Source organism: Chroicocephalus ridibundus, chromosome 12 (assembly GCF_963924245.1).
Source record: "Chroicocephalus ridibundus chromosome 12, bChrRid1.1, whole genome shotgun sequence".
Classification (NCBI taxonomy): domain Eukaryota; kingdom Metazoa; phylum Chordata; class Aves; order Charadriiformes; family Laridae; genus Chroicocephalus; species Chroicocephalus ridibundus.
Genome location: NC_086295.1, coordinates 2,278,731 through 2,296,192, shown reverse-complemented (window position 1 = coordinate 2,296,192; position 17,462 = coordinate 2,278,731). Strand labels below are relative to the sequence as shown.

Genomic DNA, 17,462 nt, shown 5'->3' with positions numbered 1-17,462 from the left:
TGCAGTGTGTTGTCACGGCACAATGCTGCCCCAGACCCTGCACCGTCCATTGGCTCAGAATGAAGTGCTGCTGTTGCGATTGCCCACTGCGGGATTTATAGTGCTTCCTAATACTAAACATAATTATGATGAATGTTACATATGACACAGCTGAACTCTAACGCTCTACTCCACCTTCTCCTTGTCTATTTACCCTCTTGTACATCTTACCCATCAGAGTCGGGTTTAACTCAGTTCCTGGTCGAGCCTGTTGGCTGCTCCCCATCCCAGCAATGGCCTGAGCCCGTTCTCTCCACTCCTCAGCAGGAGCCGGCTCGGGTGCAGTGAGGGATGTAGAGACCTGCTCTGCACCCGTGTCATGTTGCTCTCGAGGCAGGATCTGCCCTGTGCCATCAACTCACTATAGACATCAACATGTGCAATACAATAAACTTAGAAATACACAAATGTGAAGGTGTCAGGTGACAACTGCTCAAATGCTTTAGAACTACCCTCCAGGAGATGTGACTGGGAATAGGGCATTTTATGCATTGTGGCATCTCCCGTGTCCAGTTTGCCCATAGAAAAGCTCTCTCCGGCTGATTAGTCTGCTGTCACCCTCCCAAGTGCTCCGGGGACAGCAGCCCATGCTCCAGGGGCCCCTGTGACACCGAGAAGGTGGAATGGGACAGGGGTGGGAGCCAGATACCTGTCTGGGGCTGAGGCTGGTCCTGCTGCACAGGGCAGGCACCAGCCCCTTATTACCCATCTCCATGTCAAAAAAAAATGGTTGTTTTTTTTTATTTTATTTTGCTCCTGGCACTTTGTTTCTCTTCAGTACAACCCCTAAGCACAATAAAAGGCTTTGTCCATCCCCTCTGTCCTCCTAAGGGCAGCTCCCAGGGAAAGGGGAAGCTGGTCACTTCACCAGGTGTGCTGCCTTTCCCCATGTCAGAGCAGCCTCCGTTTCCCTATTTCTATCCTGCTTTGACCCCTGAAAGCAGCTCTCCACTCTGCTATTAAGAACACCTGGTTTTACAGGTGTAAAGCAAGACCCACCAGCAGCAGAGCAAGGACTGAAAGTGTCTCTGTCACCTCCCTGGGACATCCCGCACCCCCCCGAGCCACCCTCAGCTGGACTGTGCCAGGCAGCAGCTCCAGCCCCGCAGGGACTCTCACCCGCTCCCTGGCCTCCAGGGCCACCACTGTGCTGTTTACAGCAAAGCACAGCATGGGCAGAGCATCACTGGGGCACCAAGGATGGGAAAGCTGCAGCGCTGCCGCCTCCTGCTCAGGAAAGCCTCAGAGCACAGCAGCTCGAGAGGGAGCTGCTGGAATAGGGGGGTGTTTCATTTATCAGTCCTGTTTGGTTCCCCCCTGTTCCTCAGCTCCCCCCTGGAAGGGGACAGGGCTCAGCAAAGCACAGTGGCTTCAGCAACAACTGTGTCTCTTGTATCAGAGCTGAGGCTTTGCTGTAGCAACAAGGGGAATTACTGCCTTAAAAATAGATAAAACAGCATCATTATACGGCAGTTAACCGTGATTTCTCTTTTTGCCACAGCCGCCCCAGACAAGTCAGCTGACTCCGGCCGTGCAATTCCATCTTCACACCTAGCGTCCCGCTGGCTGTTTTGCCAGCAGAGAAGTGAGAGGCTGGCAGCAGCTTCCAGGGAAGCCGTTTCAGCACCCGCCCTGTTGTGCTGGGATGAGCCCAGACACTGAAGGCATTTGTGGCTACCAAAGCAGCAGCGTTTCACCCAAAACCAGCTCCAGTTCAGCCCCGCCAGCTGCGGGACTGGGGCTGCGCCAGGCGGGCACAGGGAGGTAAGCTCAGGGCAACGGCAACACTCACAAGGCCGATTCCTCAGCCAGAGCCGGAGCAGAGAACCCAGGTAACAGTGACGAGGGGTCGGTGTCTGGATTCAGGGTTCAGTGCCTGGATTCTCCCCAGGCCAGGCAGAACTCTGCAGCACAGTTTTCCTTGACTTGAGTTTGAGCCCTGTGAGGAACAGGCATCCGAAAAGTTGTATGGGCTGATGGTAGTGAGCTACATACAGAACAAAGCAGGAGGGAAACATCAAACATTTACATGTTTATTATAATTACAATTTACATTACCCCAAAGAGCAGCCCCACTGCTATGTTCTAATTCTTAGCAATAAAGTCCTACAAAAATAAATCCAAGCTTTTACAGTAACCTAGGTCAATGCATAACTAAAAACTTCTAGCTATGTAAGGGGTTCGGTCATCAAGGTGCTTTTTTGACAAAATTCCCTACCAACCAAAAAAGGGACACATGCCTATAGCAATTTAACCCACTTAGTCATGCAAACAAATATAAACCCCCCTCCCAGCCCCTCTCCCCACATACAGATTTTTAAAAACAAAAGAAAAAAAACAACTAAACTATTTACAGTATGGGGGGTACAGAGGAAACAAATTAAACATGCCCATCTGTTAAGCTTCATTACATGGACTCCCATCCCTAGTTTAATGAAAACATTCCATAGTGTTCCACCACAGTCTACTAGTGTACAGAGAACTGTTTGCCTTTGGGACTACCGACACACGAGGTACAAGCTGAGGCAAAGAAGTCAGAGCTTCGGATCCCCTTCCCAGACAGTCAACTACTGCCAAAAACTCTTTATTCCAAGCGCGTGAGGGGAGCACTTGCCGCTCCTGTCCCCCGACGCCGCCCTGACCCAGTGAGGCACTCCAGGCCTCCGAGGAACGCCCAGCACCCTTCCGCTCAAGGGAGGGCCCCGGTTCTGCGCCAGCCTCAGCACCTCCACGTTAGCGCCAGCCGACAAACAGCTGTACAGTCATTTACACTACTACATGATCAACAATCCAGTATTCCCAAGTGACAATATACACAACTCCTCAGCACCAGGAATCCATCCTTCCAGATACCAAGTGCTACTTCACACCTGCTGCCGAGACCAGTGAGACCAGCAGCACCACAGAATCCATTTGGTTACCCAAACAAACAAATTAGAGCTGGTTTATTTCAAGTGAGCTTTGGTTCCATGTTAAAATACCATGATTAATCTTCTTCAGGGTTCAGAAAAGGAGTCTGACTTTAAGCTTAGACTATAGCAGCCTTTGAGAGACCCAGAAAGAAGAACCATGTAAGTTAGTCTGCACTTAAAAAAAAAAAACACATAAACAAAAAAGACACCCTGAAGAAGGTACCCCTGAACACATTCCCTCTTCCAAAGAATATTCCAGCTGACAGCTGCTGGTCCAAAAATAAGTCCAGAATATAAGCAGTAGTACATGAAGTTCTGTCACTTGAGCTGAGACAGTAAACAATATGAACCATTTTCCGACATTAGTGCAGCAGTTGGTTGTTTTCTTTCTATATACAGTTTCATCCTCTCAGGAGAGATGTTAGAACCTATTCAGGAAGAGAGGTAGAATTAGGTTTGATATCACGGGGATCTTCCCCCAAGAAAGAGAAAAGCAGCAAAGTTCACACCCATGTATCAACATGATAGAAGTTTAGCTAGAGCCTCAGCTCAGGCAAGCAGCTCTTGCTTTCACAGGCAGAAGCGTAGCCCGAGAAATCCACAGAACAATCAACACGTTAAAACCACTCATATTTCCTTCTACGGACTTCAACAGACAGACCAGATACCGTAAGGAACAGTTCTTACATATCCATGAGACTGGAGAGCAAAAGAGGTTGCAAAGACAGTTCAGGCAGGGAATAAGAGACAAGCCTGGCCCACAGACAGTATTTATTCTTGCTAAAAAACTCACCTCTGAAGTTACACTCTGCCAGTACCAGCTCTGTGAGTGGTTTGGTTTCGCCTCGCTGCTCCGCTACCCCTTCCACCTCGAAATCCCCCACGAAAACTGCGGCCACGAAGGAACCGTCCAGACACTCCAAATGTCTCTGTATTGAGCTTCCTTTCTTCAGCCCATGTGGTACGCCTAGAACTGAACAAGGCCGCACTCAGATTCAATAGAAACATTAAATAGCCACCAACTCATTTAGGTAGGAAGTTGCAAGCACCCTATTTTGGTGAACTAAACTGCAACAAGAGCGAAGTGAGCATGTGTACGCTGCAGCAACTCAATTCCTCTGCTAAGCATGGATTTGAAAGCGACAGCTGTTGGCTTTTGTAAGCTACCCTCATACTGGAAAACTAAAGATAGGGCTAGAAAAGGGTTGAACGTGGTCACAGTGGCATTTCAAACCCCGTCTTGTTTTTTGTAAACTACGAACTCCCAGCTTTAGTGAAGCCTCTCCAGGAACCCAGGAAGCCCTGTCGCGACTGAGGCTCAGCAGGCAGCTACAGCAGAGCCTGCCTTGCCCGGAGGCTGTACAGCCAGCACTGGGAAGAGAGCCTTGCTAAAGGGAAGCAGAAATTCCCATTACCAAGGGAATTTCCCATACTGACACGAAAGGGATGTCTGCCTTCACCAGGCAGTTGATAACATCAGTGTCAGCAGCAGAAGATGAAGCTTTCTTTTAATATTCCCAACATTTAATTTAATGCATTTCCACAGACAGCCCTGACCTCCTCTCTGCCCAAACACCAGGCTTTGCTCACTCCTGTCTGCAAGTTGCACCATCTTCAGCACAGCATGACCCCGGTGCCTCCTCCCACAAGTGAGATAAGAAATTTGTTTAAAATCAATGTGTTCAAAGTCAGTACTGGGAAACAGAACTGGAAATTCCTGTATCAGTTTAGGCAAGTGTATCGCTATCAGCTACAATCCTTGCTTTTGGTTTGATCCTGCTACATGAAGCTTGATTAGTGTCACTCATGAGCCATCAAATACGTGGCAATACTCCCTTCTAAAGACCATTTTGCTGACTTTCTTGCATTCTAAGATATTTTTAAGAGAATTAAACCATGTGACAGATTACATCTTGAATTCTTTAGGCATAGAATTGCATTTGAAAAAAAAAAAAGCAACCTTTTAGAAAATACTCACCTAGATTTCAGTTCTGAAGAAATGTTGTCAAAGAAAGACTTGGATTTATCATAATAGCAGTTGGGTCCCAGAAGGTCCTCCTCTGCATTACCGTCATTGTTTTGAGTTGCCACTCCAGGGTCCCCTTTTTCTTCCCCCGTCTCTGATTTGTCATCTGAAGATAATAAAACGTATTACACTTCCTTGATGCATACTGAAGAGCCATCTGTTCTCTTGCTCCCTCAAACAAGATTTGAGATGCTGCCACATGTAATCACGCAGTTTCTCAGAACGAGTTTGTCTATGCAGTGTTTACTACTAGCTCAGCGATTCATATTTAACGAAGTCACAAACCTTTAAAGTTTAGTTTCTTCTTGAATTCTTTATCAAGTTCCTCTCTGTTGAATTGTGCATTTGCACTTTCAAAGTCAAAGTCACCTTCAAACTTTATTGTATTTTCCTTCACAGTAGTTGGTCTGTTTTGTCCTCTAGAACGGTTTCTGGTTCTCCTGTTTCCTGAAAGCAGGAGAGTTGAAACACTTGGTAACGCACAGGGAGGTTAAATGACTTGCTCAAGACCAGAGGAAACCAGGGTTAGAACTCGGGAGTTTCTGGCTTCCCATCTGTGGTTAGCCCACACCTCTTTGAAAGTACCCTCTGAACGTGGCTGTAGAAGAAATATTACAGCAACACTTCACCTTTCTGAAAAGCATTCCTGGATGTCAGTCTTACCATTAAACAGAGTACACCCAAGGTTCCTTCCAGTGTGAGGAGAGGAAATCAGAACAAGCACCGTACCAAGAAAAGCTGAGGGAAGCGGGGAAAAGTATCTTTTCTGTCTGCTAGTCATCTGCAAGCATGTTACTGTAATAAGCCTCCAAACCCGTCACGATGGCAAAGAGGCACAGGTCACTGGTTTCAGAAAATCCGCCCAAGGCTCATCTACCCACAAAGGGAGCTTGTCCTTTGTCAAGTTTTTGGTTTCCAACTGAGGAGCTATCACCTCCTTTTCAGAAAAGCTATAACCCCTTCTACAGTGCTGCCCTCAGGCAAATGAATTTGACAACCTGAGCGCCTGAAGTTGTTTCCTGCCTTTTCTCATTTTGCTTGGGCAGAAATATGTTTGAATTTAATTTCACTTTCTTTTGACCTGCGCTTAAACTGCAGTCTCGAGAGAAGACCTCTGGCTCTATGGAAGCGAGAGCTCCAGTTCCTCTCATTTGTAAGAGCTCTGGAAATTCTTAAATAGGCTGCCCTTCCCCGTAAAAATACTTCAGGTTTCAGAGAAATCTAGCTGCTGCTGCCAACTCATAGCATCAATTTGTATAACGTATCTTTAAGTTTCTAGAAAAGACACTAGAATTCTGCCCCCCCCCGCCCCCTTCTGTGACTCCAGAACCTGTTTTATTACGGAAGCATCTCCAGGTGCCCAAAGCCTTATCAAGCTTTACTTTGCTCTCAATCTTCTGTCCAATAATCCTTCACCAAAATGTACAATATTTGCCTTTATAGGCAAAGTTGACTGTTGAGTGTCAGGTTAGCCTACCTGATCTTCTCCTCTGAGGTCTTCTGTTTTCATCATTCACCTGTCCTTGGGTTTGCACAGGTGCTGCCTGAACTGTATCTACTGAACAAGAAGGATAAATTTACTAGAGGAGCACAAGAAGAAAACCAGAACAGTGTAGTCTTGCTATGCATCTTTGAAGGATGCGTCCAAGCAGCACTTTAAAGAAGCAGCGATGCACACATACCATTTGTCTTACTGTTGCCCTGTGGAACCTGCCGTCCATTGCGCTGAACCCCTGGAGTTACTTTCACTGGGGGAGGCTTTTGTGAATTCATGTTGTCAACTGGGCCAGTCTGAACAGCCTGCTCTACCATGGGGCTTTTGCGGACTGGGTGCACAGAAGGAAAGCCAGCACCTGGAAGAAATCCCAATGACTAAGTGCCTCTCCGAAAATGTGCCAACACTATTCAAACCCTACCCACTTCTATGGAGAAACCGTTTTGTCAGGAATTACTCAAAGCCTTGAGTGTTTATCATTACACACTATGTTTAAATTGCATATACACTAGGTAAGGCACTACTGCCATACAAGTCTCAGCTCTCAAATCCAGAGCCTTAAAATCAGGAAATTTACCCATTTATTTCTTAAACCAAATTAGACACACATTAGATAAGCAAGCCAGGTCAGTCTCTTAAGACAATTTATACCAAAAATCCAATTTCTAGATGTATCCTTGGTTATGCAGGATTTTACTTTACACGATACTTTAAATCTGAAGCAAAAATCCACTGTTTTGAAACTGCTCAAGAAAGATTCCCCACTTTGTCAAACAAGTTTTGCAGCAAAAGCTTAACCACCTCAACTACATCCCGTTTTGTAAGCCGCTTTTAGAAGTCCTTCAACTTCATTGCTTATTGTTAGCTTGCAGACAAAGAAAACCTGAAACCAGACCAGGATCTCAAAGTTACCCTTTTAAATTCCTTCTTGGTCAAGGCCAAAGTGTTACCAAGACTTCTGTTGCTCTTCCATCCAGGCTTATTTATTCACACTACAAAACATGTAAATACTTTTCATGGTTTGGTATACCTTACACCAATTATATAAAAAAGTGACAGTCTTCAGTACTCAGAAGAAACACTGCATTCTAGATTTAATTAGAAGTTTTGGAGTACTACAGGTTTATGTAGTTATGCATAAGAACTGCTTGGAAGCGAATTTTAACTGAATATATCTTAAGAGCAAGAAAAGTGAAAAGCTGAAGAGTACACACAAACCAAGCCACTGACACTTCTGGGTCACCCAAGTCCACATGAGATATACCCAGTAGGTAACATCATGCAGGTTCCCAGTTAATGTACACCTGGAAAACTTGCAAGGAAGACAGACATATCCTAAGGATTATTCAGGAGGACAAAGCTGCTGTGCAAGTTTAACATAAGAAAGTTTCAAAGCTTAGCCAGAATATTGAGAAAGTATGTACAGATAGATGGCCAAAACCAGAGAGTAAGTAAAAACAGTTTCATGCCAACACAAGCATACATGCTTAAGTTAAAAACAGATGAAACTAATTACCATGTTTAAATGCAGGCTGCACCTGGTCTCTCTGCTCTGAGGATGGTCAGTCTAGTATCTCTACTCAACCTCCTTTAAAAGTTTTTACACACAGAAGCAAGCACCCAGAACTGTTATCTCAGCTTACCACAACTCGGAAATTGTTTACCGTTAGTCATGCTTTACTAACTGGGAGTCTTGACAAGGTACTCTGCCCCATCATGCATGAAATCTATCCTGATATTTCCTCAATTACAGCAATACTCCTGAATGTTCTATTAGCCTATGTCTCTAACAGCAAGGCCACCCACAATATTAGCAGTGTGCTTGTCTTTCCAGGAAAGACTAATTGATTCCTCGCCCAGTCTCTAGGGCAACACATGGTCCTGGATATGATGCAGCGCATCACCATCCCTAAAACTCAGCCCTCTCGTGATACTTACACAAGAGGATCCGCTGTCCTGTACTTTGTCTTTCTCCTGTCTCTCTAATTGATACTTCTAGGACAGGAGGAATACTTCATGTAACGAACGGCAAAACCAGCTGAGAACAAACCAATTCTACTAGCATTACCCATATAAGTACTATCATTCTAGGAGGGGTTAACAAGAACAGAGTGTTTGCAAGTGCCATGCAGTTCTTCCAAATATTTGGAGTCCTCAAACTGCTGTTACCCTTGGAAGAGAGCTGATGGGGCTCTGAAGACATGTCAGGCTCTGAAACAGGTTGTGGAGACGGAGAAGAACTAGGGCTGGAAGCAGCTGCTGATGCTGGAGGGCTTACCAATTTCTCTGAAGAGATAGAGGGAAGAAGAGAAAGCAAAGATATATGGATAAGATACAAGGTAGTGAAACATCTGAAGGACTTGGAAAGAGATACAAGAATCTCTGGAACAGCATTAGAGCAGTGTATTTACAGTCCTCTCTGGGAATACAAGTTTTTTACATGTGATCTGTATGTAAGGTATGTTAGGTTAGAAATGAACTGGCCTTGACTGTTAGGTATTCAGATTACTTGCAGAAAGAAACTTTAGCTATTTAGTTAGTTTCTTTCTTGTGTGTGCATCTGTGTGTGCATGTAAGTGAAAGGCAGGCCTCCTTGCAACAAGATCATTGCACAAAGTTGTTAACTACTTATTCACTGCTTGTGGCAGCCTGACACTTGGCAAGGAATTCAATACTAGTTACTGTTATTCAGTTTCACAGTAGTTGCATACAAGAACTGTACCTTGATTCTAGCAAGTAAAGTTTTTACTTACCTAAACCTAACGAAGCTGCATACTGCTGGCTAAGTAAAGAGCTGGCAGCAAGCTGGCTGTAAGGTGGCATACCTCTAAACGGGCTGTAAGGCACATGTGGCTGAAAGGATGATGTAGAGGCAGAGCCCAGTGAAGACTGTAACAAGACAAAGTACATTTCCATTTACAGTGTCCCGAAGTCAGCTTGCTTTGGCAGAGATTCTCTACTTCATGTACAGCATTATTAAAGCTTAAGTAAATACTGAGAAGGGTTAGTTTACCTCTTTACGATTTTCCTGTATTCTCAGCTAGGTAAACTAGCTCTGGCTTTTGTTGACTGAAGTCTTTAACGCTGCTGCTATTTTAAACATTACAATGAGATTCAGGATGCTTCAATCTGAAGATTCCTCATGACACTTACTGGCCTTCGTTTTTATAAGTTTATAACAAAATTAAGTCTTTCATCACCAATGTTTTATCATAGCTTTCTATCAACACTTCAGGCTAACTTACTTGAACAATGGCAGGATCTTGTGGCAGAGTATGTTGAGCTTTTGGAGGTTCACAGACAGTGATGTCTTTGATGTCACTCCCTCGAAAAATAATGTATTCATAGATTTCTTCTCTCGGAGGAGCAGGTCTGTCTGTGGGCCGGTCTTCAGTACCAAAGGATCGCACTGTAGTATAGGAAAGATTACTATTAGTCCAGTATTACCACTGCAGCATGAAGTTATTTACGCAATTAAAAAGTACTCTTCTAATACTTGCCAAAAGTAACAACAAAAAAAAGGTTACCTTCAGAACCCTGAATCTCCTTAGCGCACACATCTGTTCACTCAAATGCCAACTCTTTCAGCAGCCTGCATAAACAGTTTTGTTTACATCAAGCTGTGAAGGTAAAGACCATAGACCAGCTGGAGTGAAGAATCCTACTCCAAAACTGAGGGCTTCCCCACAGTGCAGTACTGCCATATTCCCCTTCCCTCCCCAGCCCCTGTCCTCTGTAAGCATTCAGCTTGAGACAACTGCCACTGCAGCAGACCACACGAGAGGTCCCTGAAGCAGCAGGGGAAAAAAATCTTAGAAGGCTTTAGAGCTTGAATTTGCACCTTGGGTTTCATATATTTATTACAGACATAGAGGTAAAGTTTTATCAATGACAAGAACTTCCAATTAGAATTCTATCTCTACTGCACACCACTAGTTTTATGATTAATATCCACTGACTACAAAACAAGCTTTTAGTGATAAATCCAAAACCTCAGTGCCTAATGAGGCTTTACTGACTCCCAGCTATCTCAACACTTGAGCTGGTACTAACCGGTGATGTTCCACCTTAGAGTGGGAAAAAAGCTGCAATTCACTGCGTGGAAGCTATTAGGTAAAAGCATAAATTAATTTGAGCCATTAAACAGGAAAAGGTCAGACTCAGACCTACTGGGTTGCTAGTGCAGGAAAACAGGTAGCAGTTACATCAGATGCTGACATGTGAAAGCTTGAAATGGGCTAGAGAATGGGCATGGTTTACACACAGAGATTTTTTTCAAGTTACAGAAGTTCATCAAGTTTACAAGCCTAGTTGTCTTCTGTCTTTGTGGATCTTTGCCAGTTCAGATAAGCACCAGCACATACTGGTTTGATGAATGCTTTCAGGCCACAGAAGAATTCTGTATTATAGTTGCATCAATTTCTAACAAGTTACCACAGAAGTACTCAGTCTCTCTGCCAGGACACACCACGATTCCTGCAGTACCTTTACAAATTACATCCTTAACAGGCCTTTCACAAGCACCTGCCATGTCACAGTCTGTGGTGATGTGCCAGCCATCTGCCACTCCCACGGCACAGCTGGAAAGATATGAGCACAGCCAGCCCTGTCACATGGATGATAGGGGACAGGGGGCACCACAGCTTCTCCAGAAAAAGGGCAGCAAAAAGGGGATCCACTCAACCCCAGTGCTGACCATCCCTGGTATACTATACTATAATTAGTAGTTCTACTAACTTATTAGGAGCATTGATGAGCTACTCATCAAGAGTCCTGATCTTAGAGATGAAAAGCTGTGTCCAGGTGCTTCCTCCCACCAAGCAGCAGTTAGCCCTGCAAGCAGTCCTCACCTCTGCTCAATGTGCCTGTCAGCTGAGAGGAGCAGTAAGCTCTGGGTACAGCAGGTCAGTGCCAAACTTTGTCCCCATCAAAGTTTAGCGCCTCAGCTTATACCTGACTGGAAGGGAGTCTTAACTGGTGCAAGGACAAGCTGCCAGTCGCTTCCTTTGAACGACTGTCTTCCATTAGTTCCTAGGGTATACAACCTCTCCAAGTTATTTTAGAACTCCAGCTGCTGTTTGATCATATTACAGCTGTAACCTAGTCAACTAGAAACACATTATAAATTGAAGGCAATGCTCGTGGCCTTTTAGACATGAACCATACTGCTGATATCCCTGCTCAAGATTAGATTATTACAGCACACAGCTCATGGCAAGACATACTAGTTATGCAGGGACTACTGCAGAATCCCACGGCTTGGAAGGCACCACATCCTCTCTGAGCACCGGCATCAGCCTGGCAGCTTCCACATGGAGAAATGCATGACCTGCAAAACCCAAAGCTGCCCAGGCAGCCTCTCAGTTGGCTGGTCCCAAATTTTCTAACTGAAAAGCTGGAAAACTATGTCCTTGTTGTACACAAAACATCAGTGAGGCATTTGGAAGGGCTCTACGAGATGACCATGCCTGCCCCTGCATTTGAAGTGTTTAATGGTTTCTGGCACATCTCAAAGTACAGCTTTAAGTTTCTGTGGAGGTCCGAAGGACTGTCTCCCATGAAGAGTTACAGTGACTATTGTTTACAGATGACAAGGAAATCAATCCCACATGGCACTGCAGCTGGTGCTTTCCAATACAGTTTGTACTCATGTGTGGGGCTCAGTTGAGCTCGACCTCTGAAGGGTCAGGAAGCCTAACAAGAGTGCCTGGATGTCTGGAAAGCAGAGCTTATGTGGATATTCCTTGCTCAAAAACTCCAGTTTCTTCAGACTGCTACTGAAGGGTAAGTTACTGGTGTTCACTGCCAACAGGACAGTAATGGGTTTAAAATTATTTTGTTTGCAATTTAATTTTAGCATCTAACAAGACAGACAACTTTCTTGCAGTGCTTAATTAAGCACGTGGAATCTCCTTATCCAGCATTTAAGGTATTGTGCATGTGTTGAGATTTAACAGCAACCAAACACAAATCAATTGAAGTTAGCCCTGCTTCAAGTAAGACCCTGAATCAGATTCCTTCCTGAGGTCTCTTTCAACCTAAATTTTTCTTTATATCACTTGGATGACAAAAACTAAAGTGAATAGCACTTAAATTACATACTGAAGTTGTATGAGCCTTAAACCGTGGCATCTAGGGCTTAATAATAATTTACTAGCTATCTGGACAGCTTCAACTACATGTCAGTAATTCATGGTTCTTCTAACACTTCAGCGATCAAGTGTTTTAAACCACCGTGCCCGCTAAGCACAGGGTTGATATTGCTGTCACCAACTTCAACATTGTTGCTATGTTCATAATTCTGACATTAATTTTGATATACAGTCTCTAATTTTAAAAAATCCTCTGAACTAAAATGAAAAGCAGGGTTTGTACTATAAAGTTTATAGAGCAGCACTTTAAGCAGGGAAAAATACATTGTCTATTGTAACAACTACTTCTTAAGCATTCCAGTTCATCAAGACTGAACACTAAGAGACCAATAAATACAAGAACAACCAGAAATCTTATACGGAGCATGTACTTTCTCACATCATAAAGCACTTTAATCACATCTGCCTCTGAAACGCACCACTCGAGCTCTGAAGTAGCAAGTGCTATGTGGGAGCCAGAATTATGTCAAAAACCATTTCTACTTGCTGCTGGGTAAAGACCTTCCTGCACATACAGTAAAGAAGTTGCATCTATCCTGCAACCTCTCAACTACTTTGAGTGAAAGACCAACATAAATAGCTCCATTTGTACACTTAAATAAACAACTACATCCCCTAGAAAAAAGTGAATTTGTGGAAACTCACATTTTTAATTTTAGAGTACACACTAATAGGTGTCAAATACTCATGTCCAGCATCACATAAACATCATACTGAATAAATACTGTGGCACAGGATACCTTGAGGATGATTGAGCATCGGGCAAGTCAATGTCTCGTGCCAGCAGACAGTCTTTCAAAACAAAAGATGTTTGTTTTGTGGACAATCCTGATGGGTTGCTGAAGGCAATGAAGAAGGTGTGAACTTCCCAGAACAGGGAAGGACAAAACGCAGGGAAAGAAAAAGCTGATGCACATTAGCTGGAGGAGCCAAGCTGGACATTCAAGGCAGTACAGAAATAAGATCCTATTTGAGAGTCTAAACAAGACAGGACAAGTTTTTCTGAGAGTAAATACAGGAGTTCCCAGTACAGCTGACAACTGAATCCAAATGACACCATTTAAGTAGAAGATAAAGATCACTATTTCTACGGGGAAACAAGATGCAAATCGTCGACGAGCAGCCTGCAAGGTGGGGAGCGCCAGCCCCACGTGCAGGTACCCCCCAGCTCTGCACCAGCCCTCGCCCTCCTTACCTGCGCAGGGTCCAGTTATCGACCACGAAAAGAACAAAGACACATCAACAGCAACTCTGCTTTCCCCAGCGCTGGCCTGCGGCCCCGCTCAAGCCAAGCACCGAGACACCGCCATGCATCCATGGATAGACCGGAGCAGGGAACCAAACCACGAACCGGGATGCAGACCATCACCTTCCTGGCTCTAACAACAGCAAGAGGAGCCAGCATTCCTCTCCAGGGCGCTGCTTAACGTCCCGTCAAAGCCAAGGGCTCCTCAGCATCCCAGGCCCTGTCCGCCCCGCCGGGGAGGCCCAGCGAGTCCCGGCCACGGCCCCTGCTCGTCCCCGCCTCACGGAGCGGCCTCTCGAGTGCTGACTCACGGAAAGCCAGCAGCGCCGGAGGCACAGGGGCTCCGGCCCCGCCGCCACCCGGCTCGCTGCACCGCGGGGCCCCCGCCGCGGCCCGTCAGGGCGGGCGGGCTCCGGCCGCAGCTCGCACAGGCCGGGCTCATTGTTCAAGGAAGGGAGGCGGCGGGGCGGCCCCCCCGCGTCCCCTCAGCGAGCGGCGGCCCGCGGCGCCAGAACCAGCCTAGGCCCGACACCCCCCCCGCCGCCGCGCTGCCTCACCCTTGGCCAGCGCCACGGTGGAGTTCTCGGTGTCGATGGTGTAGAGGATGCCCTCATAGCGGATCTGCGCCTTAGAGATCAGGCTGATCTTGCTGCCGATGTAGGGGGTCCCCGAACTCATGGCTGCGGCGCTGGGCCGGGCTGAGGGGCGGAGGGACGAGGAGGCCGCGCGGGTGGCCGCACCGCCGCGCGGAACCGCGCGCCCGCCCACGCACACTGCGGAGCCGGGAGCCCCGCCGCGCCCGCCTTATATAGGGCGGAGGGAGACGGGCTGGGGGGGGCAGGGCGGGGGCGTGCTGCGACCCAGCCGCGCATGCGCCGCCGCCGCCCGCTATTGACCAGACGGGAGACGGGGTCAGACGCGGAGGGAAGGGGGGGGTGAAGAGGAGGGGGGAAGCCCGCGTCACGTGATCAGCCCAGGCGCGGGTGCCACGTGCGCTGCGGGCGGGGCGGGGCGGGGCGGGGCGGGCGCTCGCGCCCTTCCCGCGCTGTCGCGGCTGAGGGGAGGGGAGGGGAGCGGGGCGGGGCGGGGCGGGGCGGGCGGCGGCGGAGCCGCGCCGCTGACAGGGTCGTGCCGTGTGTCACCGCCGCGCACCCCGTTCGGAGAGGTTTTGTCACATAACGCGGAGGGGGTCGGGGGAGTGATCGCCCCCCCGCCACGCCAAGGCGGGCGCTGAGGAGGCCTTTCCTGGCCCCCGGAGCCGCCCGCCGCCTCACCTCAGCCCGCTCCCCGCCGGTCCCCCAAGGGTGTGCAGCAGAGGCGGCTCCAAAGCTCCCAGCCTGCCTCACGCCTCGGCAGCGCTCTGACAAGAAGAGGGATGGCTGCCTCCCGCCCGAGCCCCTTCTCTCTTCGGTTCGGTGGCGGTTGAGGAGCCTGGCTCCCTGCTGGAATAGGCCTTGGGGCCCGCCCGGCGAGGCGCACACCCTGCCTTTGTTCAGCAGGCAAGAGGGGATGTGCCCCGCGCGCCGATGGCGGCCAGTCGCATGGCGGCAGAGGCACCACAATGCTAGGCCGCAGCTGGAGAATGAATCTTTCAGTGCGGCGTCTCCTGGGACTCCCCCAGCTCCCCAGCCATCTGCGGGTCAATGAGAGACAACCGGTAGCATCTGGCAGACATGGTCACAGGAGGTGCAGCCACTAACCAACCTGAGGGTGGATGGGGATCAGGCAGGGCCGTTACATTTGGGGCAGCAGGTCAGAGTGCACAAATCTCACTAATGTGTGTGACGCAAATGAATAAGATTCAAAACCAGCAGCTGGACAACAATACCGTACAGCAGGAGCCATTGTCTAAATGTAAAGAGGTTTGCAGGAGCTGCACGCACCCATGCCTTGGTTTCGTGTCTTCCATCAGTGATACAACAGCGACAATACAACAACGAAGCAATACAACAACAATACAAAACCAAAACAATACAGCAGGAGCTATTGTCTACATGTAAAGAGCTTTGCTGGAGCTGTACGCAGCCATGCCTTGGTTCCATCAGTGACAACAGCGACACAGTGGTATGCAGTCCACAGGTTTATCCCCGTGTCAGGACAACCTGCTTCCTTGCACACCATGGCTCAGAGAGCTGTTCTCCAAATGCCCCAAGCTGTCTGCCCCGTGACCTTACGTATTTTATGGTGCTGCTCTTCATGCTGTTTATACAGCCCGGAGAGCAGATCTCCCTAGCTGAACAGGGAAGACGCCTTCCTTCTGACTCTTTCTTACGGACACACAAGTGCAGTCTTTCTCTTGCTAAATTTTCATTGTTCTAGCATGGAGAGAGCTGCTAAAAAAATAATTTATTTCATATATATTGATTGGGTAAACAGTATTTTTGAATAAGAAAGCCCTTAAAGTCAATCTGTTTAGATTTTTAGCTCAGGCTTAAGTGTAACCTATACAGAGCAAGAAAAGATTCCTTTTTTCCTGCAGTAAACAGTACCCTTTAGTGGGCAAATTACTGGTTAGAAACTTCCCTGATGAAAAAAGCTCATCTAGCTCCCCTGTATGAGGAATATCTAGTTTAAGAATGTGGAAAAGTTCAAATGGAGAAAAAATATGGTGAGAAATAATGATAATAATAATAATAAAATGCTCAGTTCAGGGGCAGTCACAAATAATTATTTTGAATGGGAAAAATTATGTCAGTACAAGCAATGCAACCAAAGATAGAGAAGCAGTGCTTCCTCTTTTTGTTTATATTCTCCAGCTCCACAATATGTTTAACTTGATATTCCTTATGTCCACTCTTAAAATATTTTCTAGAAATGGTAGATGGTCCTCCAGGTTTTTCAGTCCAACTAATTTATTTTTTTTGTGCACATCAAAATGTCACTGAATCATAAGCACCTCTAGTTCCAGTATTTTGTTCTGTATTCAGTAAAACATATTATGATTGTTTTATCCTTTCACTTTTTTTTAAATACCAGGAAAGATAAGGGATGATCACGTACCCATACAGCAGCATGGGTCCCGCAAGAAAACTACTTAAAGCAATGTGGAAAAAGAAGAATACACCGGAGTGGCATAAACTCTACATTGGTAAGGACAGATACGCAAATATAAGGAATTTTAGTTACAATCATCATAGCCATAACTCCGCCTGCCTCTGGGAGATCCTCTTATTGTAATGAATTTCCTCAATATATTTTGTTTGACAACAGTCAGAGATAACAAGTGATCAGCAAGAAGAAATATGACACCTCACATTTTAACTGCCCTATTAGTGTTATTTGCTTTGTTAAAAAATACAGTTCTTCATCCATTAAGTGTTGAAAGGGGGAATGAAAGAGCATCTTTTGCTGTGTTAATCCATGGCAAGTGTGCGATCCTGGCCATCCCTCATATGAAGAGGGAATATTTGACTTCATATGAAGAAGCCGATTGCAGTTTGTTGTGGTACTAGGAAAAAACTTAGCAGAGTTGCACCTCATGATAGCAGCTGACACAGCTTTCACAGAGCAGCATTTTGGACCACTGGTCACCGTGGTCTTTGGAGACTGGAGGTAGGGTACAGTCAGAGTATGTCACTACCTAGCTAGTTCA

General features: G+C 46.6%; 1 protein-coding gene across 4 annotated transcripts; it reads right to left on the bottom strand.

The window, feature by feature from the left end:
- Positions 1-2,050: 2,050 nt before the first annotated feature.
- On the bottom strand, positions 2,051-14,702 carry LSM14B (LSM family member 14B). Of its 4 annotated transcripts, none has more exons than XM_063350438.1 (10): positions 14,428-14,701; positions 9,718-9,881; positions 9,226-9,361; positions 8,642-8,758; positions 6,660-6,830; positions 6,455-6,535; positions 5,263-5,424; positions 4,930-5,083; positions 3,745-3,924; positions 2,051-3,379 (listed from the first exon to the last, which is right to left on the bottom strand). In XM_063350438.1, exons 1-9 carry the CDS (start codon positions 14,546-14,548, stop codon positions 3,753-3,755), a joined length of 1,278 nt encoding a protein of 425 aa, XP_063206508.1. In that variant the 5' UTR covers positions 14,549-14,701; the 3' UTR covers positions 2,051-3,379; positions 3,745-3,752. The 4 variants fall into 4 exon arrangements, with proteins under 4 accessions (XP_063206508.1, XP_063206509.1, XP_063206510.1 ...); XM_063350439.1 differs by having other exon boundaries at positions 6,455-6,532; XM_063350440.1 differs by lacking the exon at positions 8,642-8,758 and having other exon boundaries at positions 14,428-14,702.
- Positions 14,703-17,462: the final 2,760 nt, after the last annotated feature.

Bases quoted from the DNA above. Each gene is read 5' to 3' on its own strand.
- LSM14B (XM_063350438.1), bottom strand. From the start codon at position 14,548: ATGAGTTCGGGGACCCCCTACATCGGCAGCAAGATCAGCCTGATCTCT. The intron at 9,362-9,717 runs GTAAGTTAGCCT...GTCTTGTTACAG, and splicing joins AAGATCCTGCCATTGTTCAA to TCTTCACTGGGCTCTGCCTC. The intron at 5,425-6,454 runs GTAGGCTAACCT...TCCTGCTTTCAG, and splicing joins ACCTCAGAGGAGAAGATCAG to GAAACAGGAGAACCAGAAAC.